Raw genomic sequence first — 16,388 nt, forward strand, 5'->3', positions numbered from 1 at the left:
TAAAGCTTTGCTCAATTCCGACCCAAGTTTAACTCGCACCATTCCTACAAAAGTCCAAGATTGTAAAGAAGTGGGAGGTTATATAATAAGATCTGAAATTGGGCAAAGCTATACATCCTGAAGTCTTATAATGATATATAATTGCTCTTCTGACACAGGGAGGTTTACCAGACCATATGAACTTAGTTTGGACAGCTGCAATAATCTTGAAGAAAGACAAAGGAACCCCAGTTGGGAGAGCCTGTATAACGTACAAGATCAGAGGCAGAGTGTTCATTTTAAAGATTATACTTCTACTGAACAAGGTAAAAGTGATCGTCAATCTTAAGCAGTTCCCCTGTACCAATTAGAGTAGTTTTAGGAAGTTACGTGAACATGTCATGGTACTGCGCACTTACAATTGCTCATTTTGCTTTTCAACCCAACTAATGCATCTGTTTTCCATTAGGTATATGAAATCATGTAATTAACGGGAACCTGTCACCAGAAAAAACACTATTAACCTGCAGATATGGCGCTAATCTGCAGGTTTAATGCAAAGCCAATGTCAGTTAAGGCCAGGGGTGTTAATTTTGCCTGTAAGACTCATCAGTCACAGCAAAAACCAATGGCAGCTTGGAGGAGCAGAGCAGCTGGGTCTGGAGTTAAAGAGAGGAGTGATTTCTGCAGGGACAAGAGACTTTCGGTTTTTGAAAAGAGCAGAGAAAGCAGAACAATTTTCTGGATAGAAAAGCAAAATGAGCAATTGTAAGTGCACAGTGCTTTATAACATGAGGACTGCAATATATTAAGAGGATGAAAACTTGGGAGGAGGAGTGCTTCTTTAAGATAGGACCGTAAATCTTAAAGTGCAAGCCCAGACATGACAGACTTTGGAATGAGAGAGGCCAGAAAAGGGTTAATACTGGCTTTGGTATGTTCACAGAAGTAAAATAAGGGGTAGAGTGGGTGAGTCATAGGTCACATAGGTATGGAATAGGCTAGGATTGGGCAAGAAATTTCTGGAAATGGGGAGGGGATTCTGGGTACCTTAAATAGAAGAGAAACAGCCGAGGAGCATAATTTTTCACTTCAAATCGAAGACCTGCCCAAGCACCCTTTATACTTTGGCAGTGGATTGACAGTTTTGATTGTTTTTTTCTATATCTACTTCATAGCAGCTGGAGGTGAGGAGATCAGGGATGGTCTTGATTAATAGGGTTGTTGTAGAGTGGTGGTTTAGTTCTTGCTGGGATGCTTCCCAAGCAACAGGTTAAAATGGTAGAGTGGGCAGCACCGTGACATTTGTTACTCCAACTAGTAGCAGTACAATGAGATTATTTAGCCTCATGCTGCTTGGTAGGAGGCCATTCAGGTTCACCTCAGTTGTAGAATTGTTAGCCATATTGGTATTATGTATATACAAGCAGGGTGTGACTATAACTAAAATATAACTTTTAATAAATAGGTTTAAAAATGGTATAATATACCCATATAAACACACAATAACGGACTCACAAAAAATCACATTAATTGAAGTGTAAAACTACAATAGTCCCCGAGATTATACACCTCTATTACACTTCAACAATCTCTTAGGGGAAAAAAAGGGATTCTCATAAGTGTGAGAATCACCATACAAAAGCCATCAACCATCGCATGTTTCATATTCCCAGTACCTTTTTGTGGGAAGGAGACACAGTAGTGGTGATAAACATATGCAAATGGAACGATCTCACCTCAAAATTCTCTTTCTTTGATATGGGAAAGACCGCTCACTATTGGCGCTGCATCCGGGAGGGGGGGGCACATTCCGGCCACACAATCATCCACCCACGCTGCCAAAAGGATTTTTGCTTAGCCCCAGAATAAAGAAACCATTTCCCTACGCGTTTCGTTATCCTAACTCATCAGGGGAAATTTACAGGTTGTCCCTCCGAAAACGTGGTGGGCACTCAAAACGGGGGTATGAGGCAATCATTAGTAAGCAGTATCCGCTGTTCTTAAATAGCCCGCCCTGTACTCACCCAGGGTAACAGGCTAATGATGTCATTTGCTAAGCGCCCAAGCTGAGGCGCATAGCTGAACCGCAAGCGTCATTTCCGGTACACCGCAAGCGTCATTTCCGGTGACGCGTGTGAGTTTTATTTCCATAGCAACGCGCTACTCGGGCACATTCTCACAGGGGGCGTGCCGGTTGCTACGTGACTACTGGAGTCCAGGTACAGACGCTGCCTTGAGAGGAAAGGTGCTAATCCTTACAGGCAGCGTTACAAAAGGAGAAATATGTTAACCCCTATTTCTTTAAGGAAACCCGAGGGGGTATGTCCATCAATTGTTACTATGGGGTTAATTTTCAACTAAACCACAAAGATCCTACCATACCTCCTAAAGAGGAGGGAGGAACCTAATAAAGGACATATACCGGCTAAATTCCCAAAGAAAGGGAGAAAAACTGAGCCATATAATATATTCCCCACTAAAGAAGGGGGAATACGGTCCAAATTAGGACTTCCAAAATGGGTATATCAGAGAGATGGAGGGGGACAGCTTTAATGGGTTTACTCTAAAATATATAGAGATTGGTGCACAGAAAAAAGCAGATGGAGGGATAGTATTATGTGTGAACCCCCATCCTTACCCTAAAGTGCTCCTAATCCTTATTACCTACCTAACATATGGAGGTTGGCACCCTAGGACAGAAAAAACGCAAGAATGGCGCCCCCATTCCTCGGCGGCTGACCCTGTTGACCGCCCTATTAAACCCTAATGAAGGGAAGAGAAAGAAGGGGGAAGGAAGAATAGGAAAATGTGGTGTATTAAATTCCTTGACCTAACTTTCCAAAAAGCAGCTATACGTAAGGATTTCATTTAGACCTTTTGGTGTTTGTGTCTTGAGGCGGAAGATCCACTTAGTTTCACACTGTAATAACATCTGATCCCAATTGCCTCCCCTCTTGGGTGCACCAATCCTGTCAATCCCCATAAATTTTAACCCCCGGCTGTCACCATTATGTTCGTTGTTAATATGTCTGGCCAAGGATGTATCTCTTTTTAGAGCAATATCTCGAAGATGTTCCCCAACGCGTCTTCTAAATTCGCGTATAGTTTTGCCTATGTATTCTAATCCACAAAGGCAAACTGCTCTATAAATCACTCCTTTTGATCTACAATTTATGAAATGGTAAATTTGGTATTCTCTCCCTGTTACTCCACTCACAAAACTGGGTCCCACTGCCATAACCGGACATGCTACACAGCCGCTGCATTTATGGCAACCCTTAGGTGGATTCGGGAGCCATGTTTCATTTGCTGGTGGTGAATAATGACTGTGTACGAGTCTATCACCCACCGATTTGCCTTTTTTGAAAGTGATTCTTGGGGAATCCCCCACCATCTCTCCAATATCCTCATCCATATTTAAGATAGGCCAATGCTTCTGCAGTATTGACCGTATTTTCTGGGCCCCATTATTAAAGGTTCACCTCAGTTGTAGAATTGTTAGCCATATTGGTATTATGTGTTTAGTATTATATTTTGTAATTAATAAGGCTGTTGCGGTCATATTTTTCCACGTCACTCAGTGTCTCAGTGTATGTTTTATTTGGTTATTGCCATAGACATTTACAAAACCCAGACATGTACTAATGATGTATGACACTGACAGGCCGCATTTGGATCCTGGCAGGATCTAATTGGCATGTGTGTATGGTAGACCTTGAGAACATTGCTAGTCCTCCGCTTGCCACAGTAACCCATGGGCACCCCGTAATGGCATTGTAGGGCCCCAGACGGGCTTACAGAGGGAGAACTCTCCATATGTCAAACTCTTGAGATGCCGAGTTACTATATCTGCACTTGGAAACACGGTATTTAATATCAGTCTTTTGTTTCTCTTTTTTATTCAGTGACAAGAAACTTTTTTCAGTTCCATGTTATAGTATAGTGGTTGGATGTCTGTGACCGCCCTATCCTGCCAATGGCATTACAGTACCATAAAAGACCGCACACACATTACTGCACTATTAGCATGAAGGTCAGTGGTACAGATCAAATGATAAAATTGGTAAATATGTTTGAAGATATGAGATTATTTGGCCACATTGACCTTTGTTGCTATTTTTTCAGGATCAGATCCAACAGGAAAGAACAGTATAAAGCTTTTATTTATTCTTTCCTTCTTTGTTAGATGCAATACACAATGAAACATATTGTGGTGTAACTGCAATTTGTGACTGTGGCCTGATATAACTTACAGAGATGCCAAGTATTCCAGTGTATAAATACAGGTGTAGCTTCCTGAAGCTGGATAGAGATTGATTATTATAAACTTACATATAAAATATATTTATAAAAGAATACAGACTTTGATCATACACTAAGGATATTGTTTTCCTTGGAACTTACACTAAATTTTTATTGGTCCATACATAATTATAATGATTCATTACAAGAGCACCTTTTAATCAATTACAAGGAAAATCAGAGCTTTAAAGCCAATCTGCTGCACTTTTAGTTCATGTATACACATGCATATGCAGACAATTTTCCATTTGAATTTTCCAGACTTAAAGGTGTTGTCCACTACTTGGACAACCCCTTCTTAATCCATATGTTTCCCCGCAGTAAAATAATAACACCTATTCTCACTTCCGGTGAGGGCGCCATTCCAGCCGTGTCTTTACTGGCCCTCCCAGGGCTTGCTTGACATTGTTATGTCATCCCTAGAGCCAATCAGCGCTGGCTGCACTCTTCTCTCCTTCGGACAAATCAAGATATCTGGAGGGAGTGTGAAAGCAGCCGCAGCTCTCACTTCCTCTGGATGTCAATTCAGTCCGTAGGAGAGAAGAGTGAAAGCAACATTAATCTGCAGCAAGGATCGCTGTCACCACGCTGGCACCAGAGGTGAATATAGGTGTTATTATTTTGCTGGGGGGAAACATAGCTATTCAGAAGCGTTTGTCCGAGTAGTGGACAATCCCTTTAAATTCTGCTGCCTGTAATAGTACCATAGATTAGATTTCACTAAATTTATTCATAAAATCCACTAAATTTATGGTGTGGATTTCACCCTGTTCAATGCAAAGGGGGAAATGTAGGGCACATCCACAGCATTTCCAAAATTAAATCTGCCGTGGCTTTTGTTTTTGTGGATTAGGATGTGGAAAATCCGAAGCAGATAAGTTCTGTTGCATCTGTCAGCACCTCCGCATGGCTCCCTTCCTCACATCATGCAGGGAAGCTGACTTACTCACCACCCCAGCAGCCTCCTCAAAAGCTTTCTCATCCTCTGTGAGTGTCGCAGTATGCACGTGCTCCCCTGCTCTTAAAGGGGCAGCACACGCACATGGCAAGGCAAAAGTAATCACCTACAAGGTGTCTCCCATTCAATAACTGGGAGGCATCTTGTATATAAGGCACCTTCACCAATATGGTGATGCCTGAGCAACCCCTTTAGTTTAGTCTTAATGGTATTGGAGTGTGCAAGTGTATGTTGCCATGTCCCCCATCCTTAGTCTGTTAAAGTTATTCTGTGTTCCCATTTGCCTTGTGTAGTTTGTCCATGTTCCTGTGACGACTTCGGCGGCATCTTTCCTGAAACCTCATCTGCGGTACCTATACCCTATCTCCTGGTCCAGTGCATCCAACTCCAGAACTGTTTCCTGATATCTACGAGTGTGAACAAGAGCCTATCTTCAACATCCAAGCTATCCGTACAGTCCGTCCATCTCCATATCCTGCTAGTCAGTCCCCATGTCAGCGAACTTGACCCTTGGGATTGGCAGCAGCAGTACGGGCGCCTGCCTTGGATTGGTACCTGACATGTACCTGCAGCTCAGTCTGTCTCCACCATCAAGAGCTCCAGTGAACACCAGGTAGTCTTTTAGCTTCCTAGGCAAGTCCGTCCCTGTGGCACAGTGGGACTATGAACCACGTGCGCCACCTGTGGGTGTGACAAGTTCCCTGTGCATATACCCTTTAGCAGGGTTGGACTGGCTCACCAGAGAACCAGAGAATCCTCCGGTGGGCCCTGGTTTCTCTTTCAGGACAATTCATAGTGCAAACCTTGCAGTTGCTATGGGGCTCTTTAGTGGGGGTGAATGGTGAGCCTTCAGAATCAAATCTTCTGGTGGGCCCAATGTTCTTCAGTCTGACACTGCCCTTTAGGGCCAATTCATTAAGACTGGTGTGCAACAGGCTCATGGGAGTACGATGCACCAAATTCATGAAAAGTCACATCTTTTCAGTGGTATACACCTTGCCAGAAATAATATTCCAGTCAGAAACTAGAGTAAAATTTTTGGATTCAGAAATATCAACAATTTTGTTGAGTTTGATAGGTGAATTTAGCCACGCCCTGTCCCATCCTAGATCCGCCTATCTTACAGGAACTGCTGCCAACTTGCATGAAAACATGAAAAAGTCACAAAATATTTGGCCTTGCACAAAAATTTGATGACTTTATAAAGTGTTTTACACTAGCTTTCTAGTGAAAATGTAAGGGCGTGACAGAGGCCGTCATGTGCCTCCCCCTCCTTGAACAGTGTTCACATACATTGTTAATGTGGTAAATGACTATTCTAGCTGCAGATGTTTGGTTTGAAATGCAATATGTTCATAGGTGTATAGAGGCCCATTTCCAACAACCATCACTCCAGTGTTCTTATGGTACTTTGCTTGCTAACTGTGTAAGAAGGCTAATGGACGGTTAGAATACCCTTGAAAACCCTTGTGCAAGTATGTTAGCACAGCTGAAAACAGGCTGATTAGAGAACCTATAAACCTGACCTTCCTTTGAGCTAGTTGAGAATCTGGAGCATTACATTTGTTGGTTCCATTAATCTCTTGTCACATGACTTAGGATAAACGCCAAACTAGAATCTCAATTTGCAGACAAATTGCGTTTTTCCTAAGTCATGTGGCAAGGCTCGTTAAAGGGTCGACATTGACTGTTAGGATTGCTACTTCCAATAGGTGGCACTAGAGTTCTAGTCCTCTTCCTCTCTGAAGAGACAATTTGCATATTTCCCACAGGAACATTGCGGCTTTAAGTCTCCTCACCTCTACATGCTTAACATGTCATTCTCTGCAAGGAGAAATGATTCGTCTTGGATCCCGGTCAGATGCCTCTCAATCAGCCAAACCAGATTTTCACTTTGCACTGACGAGGGGCAGTACCCCAAAACACAGTGTCTGCAAATTGAGATTTTGGTTTGGCGTTTATCCTAAGTCATGTGACAAGGCTCGTTAAAGGGTCGACATTGACTGTTAGGATTGCTACTTCCAATAGGTGGCACTAGAGTTCTAGTCCTCTTCCTCTCTGAAGAGACAATTTGCATGGAAAAGACAAAATTGTCTGGGTGACCCTAAACTTTTGAACTGTAGTGTATGTACTTTACATTTACTGTGTATGGGATTAGGGATAGAAGATATGATAGAAGGCTAGCAATAGCATAGAATAGTGGGGCACACTAGAGATAGGGAATGAGAGTGCTAGCACAAGCATAGTTAGCATAAAGGGTTTTCCAGACTGGGAGGAGTTACAGATGGGTGTAGTGCAGAGCAGTGGGATATAGTGAGGAGACTTCCTGTTTAGCAGGGAGAAGTGATGCAGCAGTGAGAGAAGATAGCCGTGGGGATGAAGTTGCTGAGGCAAGAAGGGGCCCCAGGCTGAGCAATATGCAAGTGGTCACCATCTTACGCAGTAACCATTCCTAGGAGAATTCAGGGCCTGCGGCCGGGACAAGGAAGAGATAAGCAAGCCTTTTACCTTTTCCTATTGAAACCAGACAAGGGAAATGGGAGGAAGTTGGTGGACCTAGGGGCATGGATGCTGCAGGAGAGACAGAGATTGTCAAAAGAGACAGATTGTCAGACAAGACATAGATTGTCAGGAGACAGGGATACAAGTGCCTTCAGGATGGAAGCTGTGTCAGAGAAGACATTTAGAGTTCAAGGAGTGCCCATGTATGTGAATGGTGCTATGTCTGTATCGAGAACCCTGTTTTCAAGTAAAGTTGAACTGTTAAGTATGGACAATGAGTCTGAAGTTGTTTATGTGGGCCGTGAATCTTGAGCTTGGATTGCAGAATTTGAAGGAGCCCTGGAATCTAGTGTGAGTGCTTTACTTGATAGACATTATATACAGCAGACGGAACATTTTGTTTCCTTTGTGGGGCGCCAGGGTATAGCGATGCAGCAGCTCCTCGCCATGACTACCACCCTGGCTGCCTTACAAAACCACTTTGATGAATCACACCCATTAAGTCCAATATATTAAAGGGACAGGTCTACTGCACCATCATCTAAAGTTGCACAAAAAATACAACTGGCTTGCAGTTATGACTCCACATACAGGTGCAAGCAAATGGCATTGGCAGACATCAGTCACTTGTGAGTGATTTGGGGAGGTGGTAAGAGTCAGGGGCACCGTTCTCCTCATGCATATACAAGATTACGAATCAAACTTTAATCTCACATAGATCACGTTAATTGTTTGCTCCCTCCTTAGGATAGCTATATCACACAATGTGTTAATGTTAAATATAAATGTAAAATCATTTTTAAATCCAGTGGTTGCCAATATAGCTGTGTGAATAGGCAGTGGCTATATGTAGAATGGCCAGTTTTGGTGAAACATTGCAATCCAGCACATTTTATTACCGTACTTGTTGTTCATTTACGTAAATGTACAATAATTAAATCTGGTTAATACAGTGAAGTGCATATACTCTATGAGGGAAATAATTCAGAGGAATAATGCATTAATGCATACTAATAGAGGTCTCCTTCAAAAAACACAGAGGAAAGTTGAACTATAGATGTCACTGAAGAAATGCATGGACCTTAAATACAAATTTTGTACCATAGGTAAAAAAAAATAATAGGTCAGTCTCCAAAAATTACACATTGCAATAACATATTGTGCAAGAGACAATGTGCCCAAATTGAGACAGGGATGTGATTTGTCACATACCATTGGTGGAAAGTATGTATCCTATGGATGACGTTAAAAGGAGTATGAGGACACCATTTTTTCTTTTTTGTGTGTGTGCAATACAATAACCCTACCCAAAATTAAATATCTTTTGGAAATACAGTCCTGTTGTGATGAAGAGTGCATGTCTTTAAGATACAGTAAATTCCCCCTCTTGAATTTAAATTGTTGAAAAGGGCTTTCTGGGCTATGTAAAAAATAATTAGCAAGTGTGTCTTATATGGGGAATCCTAACATTGTGTAATTTACTGACTATTGTCAAGTGAGAAAAGCAGAAAAGAAGGGAGTCAGCCAGTGATCACAAGTAGGCAATGGGATATAACCAGTGAAATCCTAACACTGAGTACAATCCACACTATTATGATTCCTCATATTAGACTCTCTCTAGTTTTTTGTATGGCTCAAAAGAACCCCTTATACAGTGTTTCTCCTCTTAAAAAATATGTACATAAAAATTTTTATTTTTGTTTGATAGCTTGAAGTTTTAATAGGTTACCTTACCTGAATCACACTTCCCATATAGGAGGCAATTGCTGACATTGCTATACATACTATTCCATAAAAGGCACCTAAAAAAAAAAAGGCCGTTGGTGTAAAGAACATTCACTGTGTTTTGATGGGTGAATTCCCTTATATTATTGGTATTATTATTGGGTATTCTAATATTTTTATACATTGTTTTGTTTATGATTCAGTGTTTGGACGCGTTCTTGGTCTTCGACATTTATTGACCATGACACAATATACTCTCATGTACATCTCTCAGCACTTTACTGGCTAATTATGCCAATTAACAGTATGTTAGGATTCTGTGCACACTGTGTATCTGAGTTATTGCACTATGTTGGATTCACCGTTTTTTAGTGTCTGTGCAGTTGTTTTTAATACGCGTAATTGTGGGTTTTTTTTGTAAATTAGACTTTTTTTCATTCTATACTCATCTTGTGCATCAGTTCATGGATTCTTTTTTTTAAAAAAAATACATAACTGCCAATCTAAGTAAGTTCAGGAGATTAAAGAGCAGTCAAATTGTCTTCTTCGGGTAATCATTCTTTCAGATGTCATAAAAAGTTTGATGTGGGATTCTTCAGAAAAAAATATCTTTACCCCAGGCCTCTGTCTGCAGTCCAATTCCTGTACTTCCTAGAAAATGATTTTCTCTGATGAAGCCCCCTTCAGACTGTTGGTACATCTGGAATAATGATTGTCCGGAGAAGAAAACATGAGTGCTACCATGAATCATGTGTGATGTCAACAGTAAAGCAACCAAAGACTGGAGACCATTCATGTGTGGGGGCTTTCCATCCAAGGGAGAGTGCTAACTCACTCTTGCCTAACAACATTGTCATGAATAAAGAATGGTATCTAAACATCATCCAAGAGCAACTTCTCCCAACGATCCAGGAGCAATTTGGTGATGGACAATGGTTTTACCATCATGATGGAGACCATGATGCATGGCAGAAGTGATAACTAAGTGGCTCAGTGAACTAAACTTTTGAAATTTTGGGTCCATGGCCAGGAAACTTCCCAGATCTCAATCCTTTTAAGAACTTGCGGACAATCCTTAAAAAGTGGAAGGACAAACAAAAACACAAAAATTGTGATAAACTTTAGTGATCAGGAAAAAAATTGTTTGCCAGAAAACAGGATTTGGCCCAGAAGCTGATATCCAGTATGTCAGGGTAAATTACAGAAGTCATGAAAAATAAGGGACAACACTGTAAATATTGCGATTTTCATAAACTTTATGTATTTCTCAATAAAAGTGTAAAAACTCATGACATGCTGATAATTGTACTTCATTTACCATAGAAACATCTGACTAAAGATCTAAGATCACTGTAGCAGTTGTTAAAACTAAAATTTGTGTCAGTCTCAAAACTTTTGGCCACAACTGTATATTGATCCCACCACAGCTCAGCCTCTTATCTGCTTCTGATCAGACTTCATGTCAAATTGTCAAATTGTATGCAACGATTTATATGCAGGTGAAGCAGGAAATTATGACATCATCTGCAAACAATTAATACTGTTCTACATAATGTAGAAAGTAAAATTGACATAATTGTGTGGTGCTGAACACGAAAATTACATTTAAAATGTGGTTCTTGTTTGAAAGTTAAAGAGAACATTTGAAAAAAAATTGTGACAAAATGGAAAATTGCGGTATTTTTACAGACCAGTCCTATGCGATTTATGAGAGAGCGACTGCCAGTCTGTCAGTGGATTGGCAATCTAAATTCACACAAATAATCACATTGCACTCACCACAATGTTATTAAATCAGGCAGTGTTCATATACGAGTTTTTTTCCCCTCACCTGGAATTGGGGTGAGGAAAAAAATCACAACATACTCCGTATAGCTGCTTAAACTGACTGAGACTTACCAATGCAAGTCAATGGGTGAGAAAAAAATAAAAAAATCGCGTGGCACACGGATCATGCATGTGCCGTCCGATTTTTACACACCCATCTCATAGCAAACCTGACATTTCATCAGCCGAGTACAGTAAATTCACAGCGTTAATCGTCAGAAAGATGTCAGCGAGATATATAATTATTGCAGTGTGTTTGTAGTTTATTGTACTTATATTTATCTAATAAAGAAATAAGAGACAAAAAAGGCATAATAACACAGGCAGCTGTGAGCTGTTATTAATAGGCTGGGAGGCTTCATGGATATTGGCATCTTATCAGAATAATAACACCAGCCCCCAGCTGTCTGCTTTACCTCAGCTGGGTATTAAAAATAAGCGGGACTCCATGCCATTTGTTTCATTTAATTTTATATTTATTAGCCAAGTACAAGTAGAGTAAACTACACACCCACTGCACTAATTATATATCTCGCTGACATATTATTTCGTGCTATTATCTAATTATCATCTATCAACTATCTATATATATAAAGAAGATTGTTTTATTAACTCGAAAACTAGATTGCATACGCATGTCATACGGATGGTAGGTGAGGAAAAACCACATGACACTCGCCAACTTTTCTGGCTGAAAATCCGAGTGAGCGAACCCTTTCAACAGCATCTGCATCTGCTTGTGAATATAATGGTGGAGATTGGTGAGCTGTTGTCTCCCTCTATTACCATTCAGTCTGTGCTCCTGAGACTCACTGCAGCTGATGTGATGAAGTCACTAGATTACACCTGCTGTCAGGAGCCTCAGTGCACATGTAGGGAGGAGAGCCAGCTTCGGCATGCCTAGTCCAGGACAAGTCTGGAACCATCGGTGCTGTCACTCAAGTTGCAGGAGGGGAGAGTTTAGTGCTCCGGACATGCCTTTGAACTTGAGATCAGGAGGTGTGAAGGGTAAAAGAGGGGAACATCACATGGGAACGAGAGCTCGTTTGGTGGGAAGCTGTAGTGTGGGGAGGCAGAGTGAGAGCCCTCCCGTGCTGTACGGTCAGGACAGAGTAGGCTCAAGTCAGAGGAGCTTACAGAGACTTACCGAAGACTGTAGGAAGAGATGTCTCCTGAGATCCCTAACCTCCACTCCTGCAGTGCCACAGAGTGTGAGTGAGCCCTCCCCACGACCAGACCACAGGGGGCGCAGTTCTAGACTCAACATCACAGCCGTGAACCGAATGCGGCCGTGGAACGTATACTCTCCTGCCTCTGCTATCGTTGTGCCAATGCTTAAAAAGGACTGTCCTCTCTCCAACGTGACCCATCGTGGAACCAGGACCCGTGAAAGAACATTCCAGGACCCCCGACGACATCGGAACCCAGGATCCATCTCAGACCAGGACGATGCTGGGTACTTCACGCATTCAGAGAGACTGATCTTCAACACCGCCGTACTGATTAGTTTAATACCTTTAGTACTTTATTCAACCCTACATTGCCCCTGCTATACCTATGCCCACCAGACACAGTTTTACAATCCCTATCTCCCTCATTTACCCTCTCCCCGTGTGGAGTAACGCTGTACCATTAAAATCCCCTGTTAACCCTTGTTCTGCCTCCGTTCATTACTGCATCCTGGTACCTGCTCACACACATAGAAAAGACTGGGGTAGTGCGCTGAGGAATGGGAGTGAGGTGAGTAGTATTTGTTTTTTTTGTTTTTTTTTAATTATCATTCACTTGTGGGAGAAACATGTGGAGACATTATTCTGTGCTTGGGGAGTTGTGGCCATAATCTTGTGTGTAAGGCTCTATGGGGCCATCATACTGTGTGGGTGACTCTGGGGGGTCCTTCATACTGTGTGGGGAGATATGGGGACCATCATACTATATGGTGAGCTGTGGGGTGCATCAGACTGTGTGGGTGGCTGAGGTGTCCATCATGCTGGTGTGGGAAGCTCTGGAACAAACATTTTTTTGTGGGAGGCTGCGGAGGATCACAATGTGTGGGTGTTTTGAAGGTCCATCAAAATGTATGTGGGGAACTGTGGGGGAATCATACTCAGTGTGATGAACCCACAATACCCTACGCAGTGTGAGGATGTTGTTGGACCACTTGTGAGGATTTATACTCTGTGGAGACATCACAATGTTTGTGTGTGTGTGTGTGTGGGGGGGTCCTGTGAGCTATCATGCTGTGAAGAATTATACTGTGTGGAGAGTATTATTTGGTGTTCATGGGATGTAAGTGATCAAGCTGTGTTTGGGAAAGCTAAAACCATCACATTGTGTTGGGAACTGTGCATGCATCATACTTTGTGTGTAGGAGGTTGTGGGGACAATATAAAGTTTAGAGTACCATGGGGACGGATATTGCACTGTGTGGGGAGCTAGTGGGACATTACACTGTGGTTGGGAAGCTGTGGGAAAAACCATACTGTGTGTGTGTGTGGGGGGTGACTAAGGGCATAATTTAATGTGTGGCAGGCTGAGGTGTCATCTTCTGTATGGGGAAAGCTGTTGATCATTTTACAAGCCTGAATAACAGAAGTAGTAGGATTCTCTACTTTTACAAACTTTATATAAAACAGTAAATTGTATGGTGTTGATAAGCTGCTATTGTAACATGTATTAGTAGTAACAGCTAGTCAACAAAGTTAATACTTCTCAATATTAAGCAATAAAATTAATATGAACATATATTAATAATTTGTTAATATTAAATAAAATTTATTTCAGCCTATTGGATCTGCCCTCTACAACATGAACGGCATTTCATGTGACACCTAGGGAAAATATTTGTCCACCACTGTTCAATTCCTATTTAGATGTCTTCTCCATTATTTGCACTTATTGATGAATATGAGGAGTGTTTTCATCAGGATATTGCTGTCATTGAGAAGCATTAGAAAGACAAATGGTGACCTGCAATCTTGGCAGATTACTACTAGATAAGCAGAGGATACGCTCCAGAAATGGAGTACAAGCAAAAAACAAAAATACGTATTTGAAGGATGAACGTGTAATTTCTTTGTAATAAAAGAAAATCTCATTAAACTTCACATTCTCTCCTTTTTCCCCACTGCGCTTTCCAAACATGAACCAATCTGACATTTTTAATGTAATTTCCGTGTTCAGCATCCAAAAAGTACGTGAGATTAGTTAGTCATATCTCCAATACAAAACCTGAAGGAACAATGTCATCAAGAGAGGACACTGACCTCCACTATCACCGCATTTTAATGATTTACTCTTTACTGTCCATTTTTACTGGTCCAGATCCACTTACAAAACAAGGTGCTGTAAGAAAGTGATTTCTTTATCTCCAGACACAAACTCTATAATAAAACTTTAGAGACTCACTCATTCCTTTTGAGATCCATGACAGCTTTCTTTCAGAAAGATTTGTGTATGGCTTTATCAGGTCTTCTACAGTGACTGCAGCCAGCGAATTGATACTTGATGACACTGTGCTAAAGAAAGCAACATTATCATTAAAGACTGCAATAAAAGAAAACAACAGGAGCAGCTCTGTGCGGTAATCTTCATTATGTGTGAACATATTCACATGTTTATCACTTCAAGCAAAACAGATATGACATACATCACTTTCATTACATGGAAACATCGTGCCCAAACAATAATTGAAAGTCTGTAGCAAAATATAAAATGTCAAAATTTAGAATAATGTTACAAAAAAAATCTGAAAAAAGAAAAAAGCCACAAAAGTGAGTCTGGCTAAAAGATGACTTATCATTTGCCATAAATATGTTTTTGTTCATTTACTTAAATAAGGTATCAACGCTGCTATTTTCTGAATTTGGCATTGTTATTGTATTCCTGTGCTTCTCTATTACTGAGATATGTCCATTTCTTCCATGTATGTAAATTTGGTCTGATCAGCTAAGAGGGCATGGTCCTCAAATCTTCTCTGTAAGGCTCGCGTCACACTACTGTAGAATGCGAGTGCTATGCAAGAAACCATCTGGCACTGAGCCTCTCTCTTCCCACTTGTCCTGTAGCGGTTGCAAGTGGGGTGATAGTTTAGTTGTGAGGGGTTGATGTCATCTTTGTATTGTCAGGTGACATCAAGCCCCGAGGTTGGTCAATAAGACGCCCCCATTACTAACCCCATAGTCACATTGTAAGAAAACACAGACACCCAGAAAAAGTCCTTTAATTGAAAGAATGACACAAACTCCTTTACTATTCCTAATTAAACCATACTTATGACCATTCCCCTGATGCCCTCGTCATCTGCAAAAGAGGTAAAAAAACAAACAACAATATCCGCCGGAAGAGCTGGAAGCGAAACGCGCGTCGGGGTGAGGGGAGGCCGAGCAAACACATATGACCTTGTGCTACTGGTAAGGTTACTGTTACTTTCACTTTCAAGAGGATAACTAATTTGGGGCATTACAGACCATTTTCTTTATAGCTATTGCACTACCACTGCATCTGATTTTGGGTGATATGTACTCTGACTTTGGTACTGTTTTTTGTCCTTCTCCTTTACCGGTATACAGTTTAAGAGGATACTCAGTGTTGATATAGTTCACATGCAGCCTCATATTGGTAACCATTTGGATTCCTAAGAGCTATTTACATTGAGTGTAGTCCCATATATTTGAATATATACAGTATATACTTCTTGGTGTGTTATATAAATTCGGCTTTTTGACTTATGAATTTCATGTTTTTTTGATTATTTGTACCTAATTTGATGTGATGTCTCCCTTTTTTCCGCTTGTGTCCCTAGAAGGTATTTTGCTTGTTAGATGATATTTTTAATTGATATTTAATAAAGTTCATTTTTAACATTTATCTGTATTGGATCTCTTCATATTCCCATGAGTATTATACATACATAGGAGTTTTTGGTTGTCGAATTTATATATATATATATATATATATATATATATATATATATATATATATATATATATATACAGTATATATATATATATATACATGTGTGTGTGTTTTGATGAATATTTCCTTTGAAAACATTGTGTAAATGACAGAGAATTGCTGTGTTGTAGTGATG

The 16,388-nt window shown here is 40.8% G+C and overlaps 1 protein-coding gene across 1 annotated transcript in view; it reads right to left on the bottom strand.

The window, feature by feature from the left end:
• LOC143776330 (sodium-coupled monocarboxylate transporter 1-like) overlaps positions 1-16,388 on the bottom strand; it is a 95,435-nt gene that overhangs the window by 36,985 nt on the left and 42,062 nt on the right. Inside the window, exons 9-10 of the mRNA XM_077265597.1 lie at positions 14,705-14,814; positions 9,479-9,546 (exon numbers count right to left, since the gene is read on the bottom strand). Coding sequence (XP_077121712.1) covers positions 9,479-9,546; positions 14,705-14,814 — 178 coding nt within the window. The remainder of the gene's footprint in view (positions 1-9,478; positions 9,547-14,704; positions 14,815-16,388) is intronic.

This window comes from Ranitomeya variabilis, chromosome 5, assembly GCF_051348905.1.
Source record: "Ranitomeya variabilis isolate aRanVar5 chromosome 5, aRanVar5.hap1, whole genome shotgun sequence".
NCBI lineage: Eukaryota > Metazoa > Chordata > Amphibia > Anura > Dendrobatidae > Ranitomeya > Ranitomeya variabilis.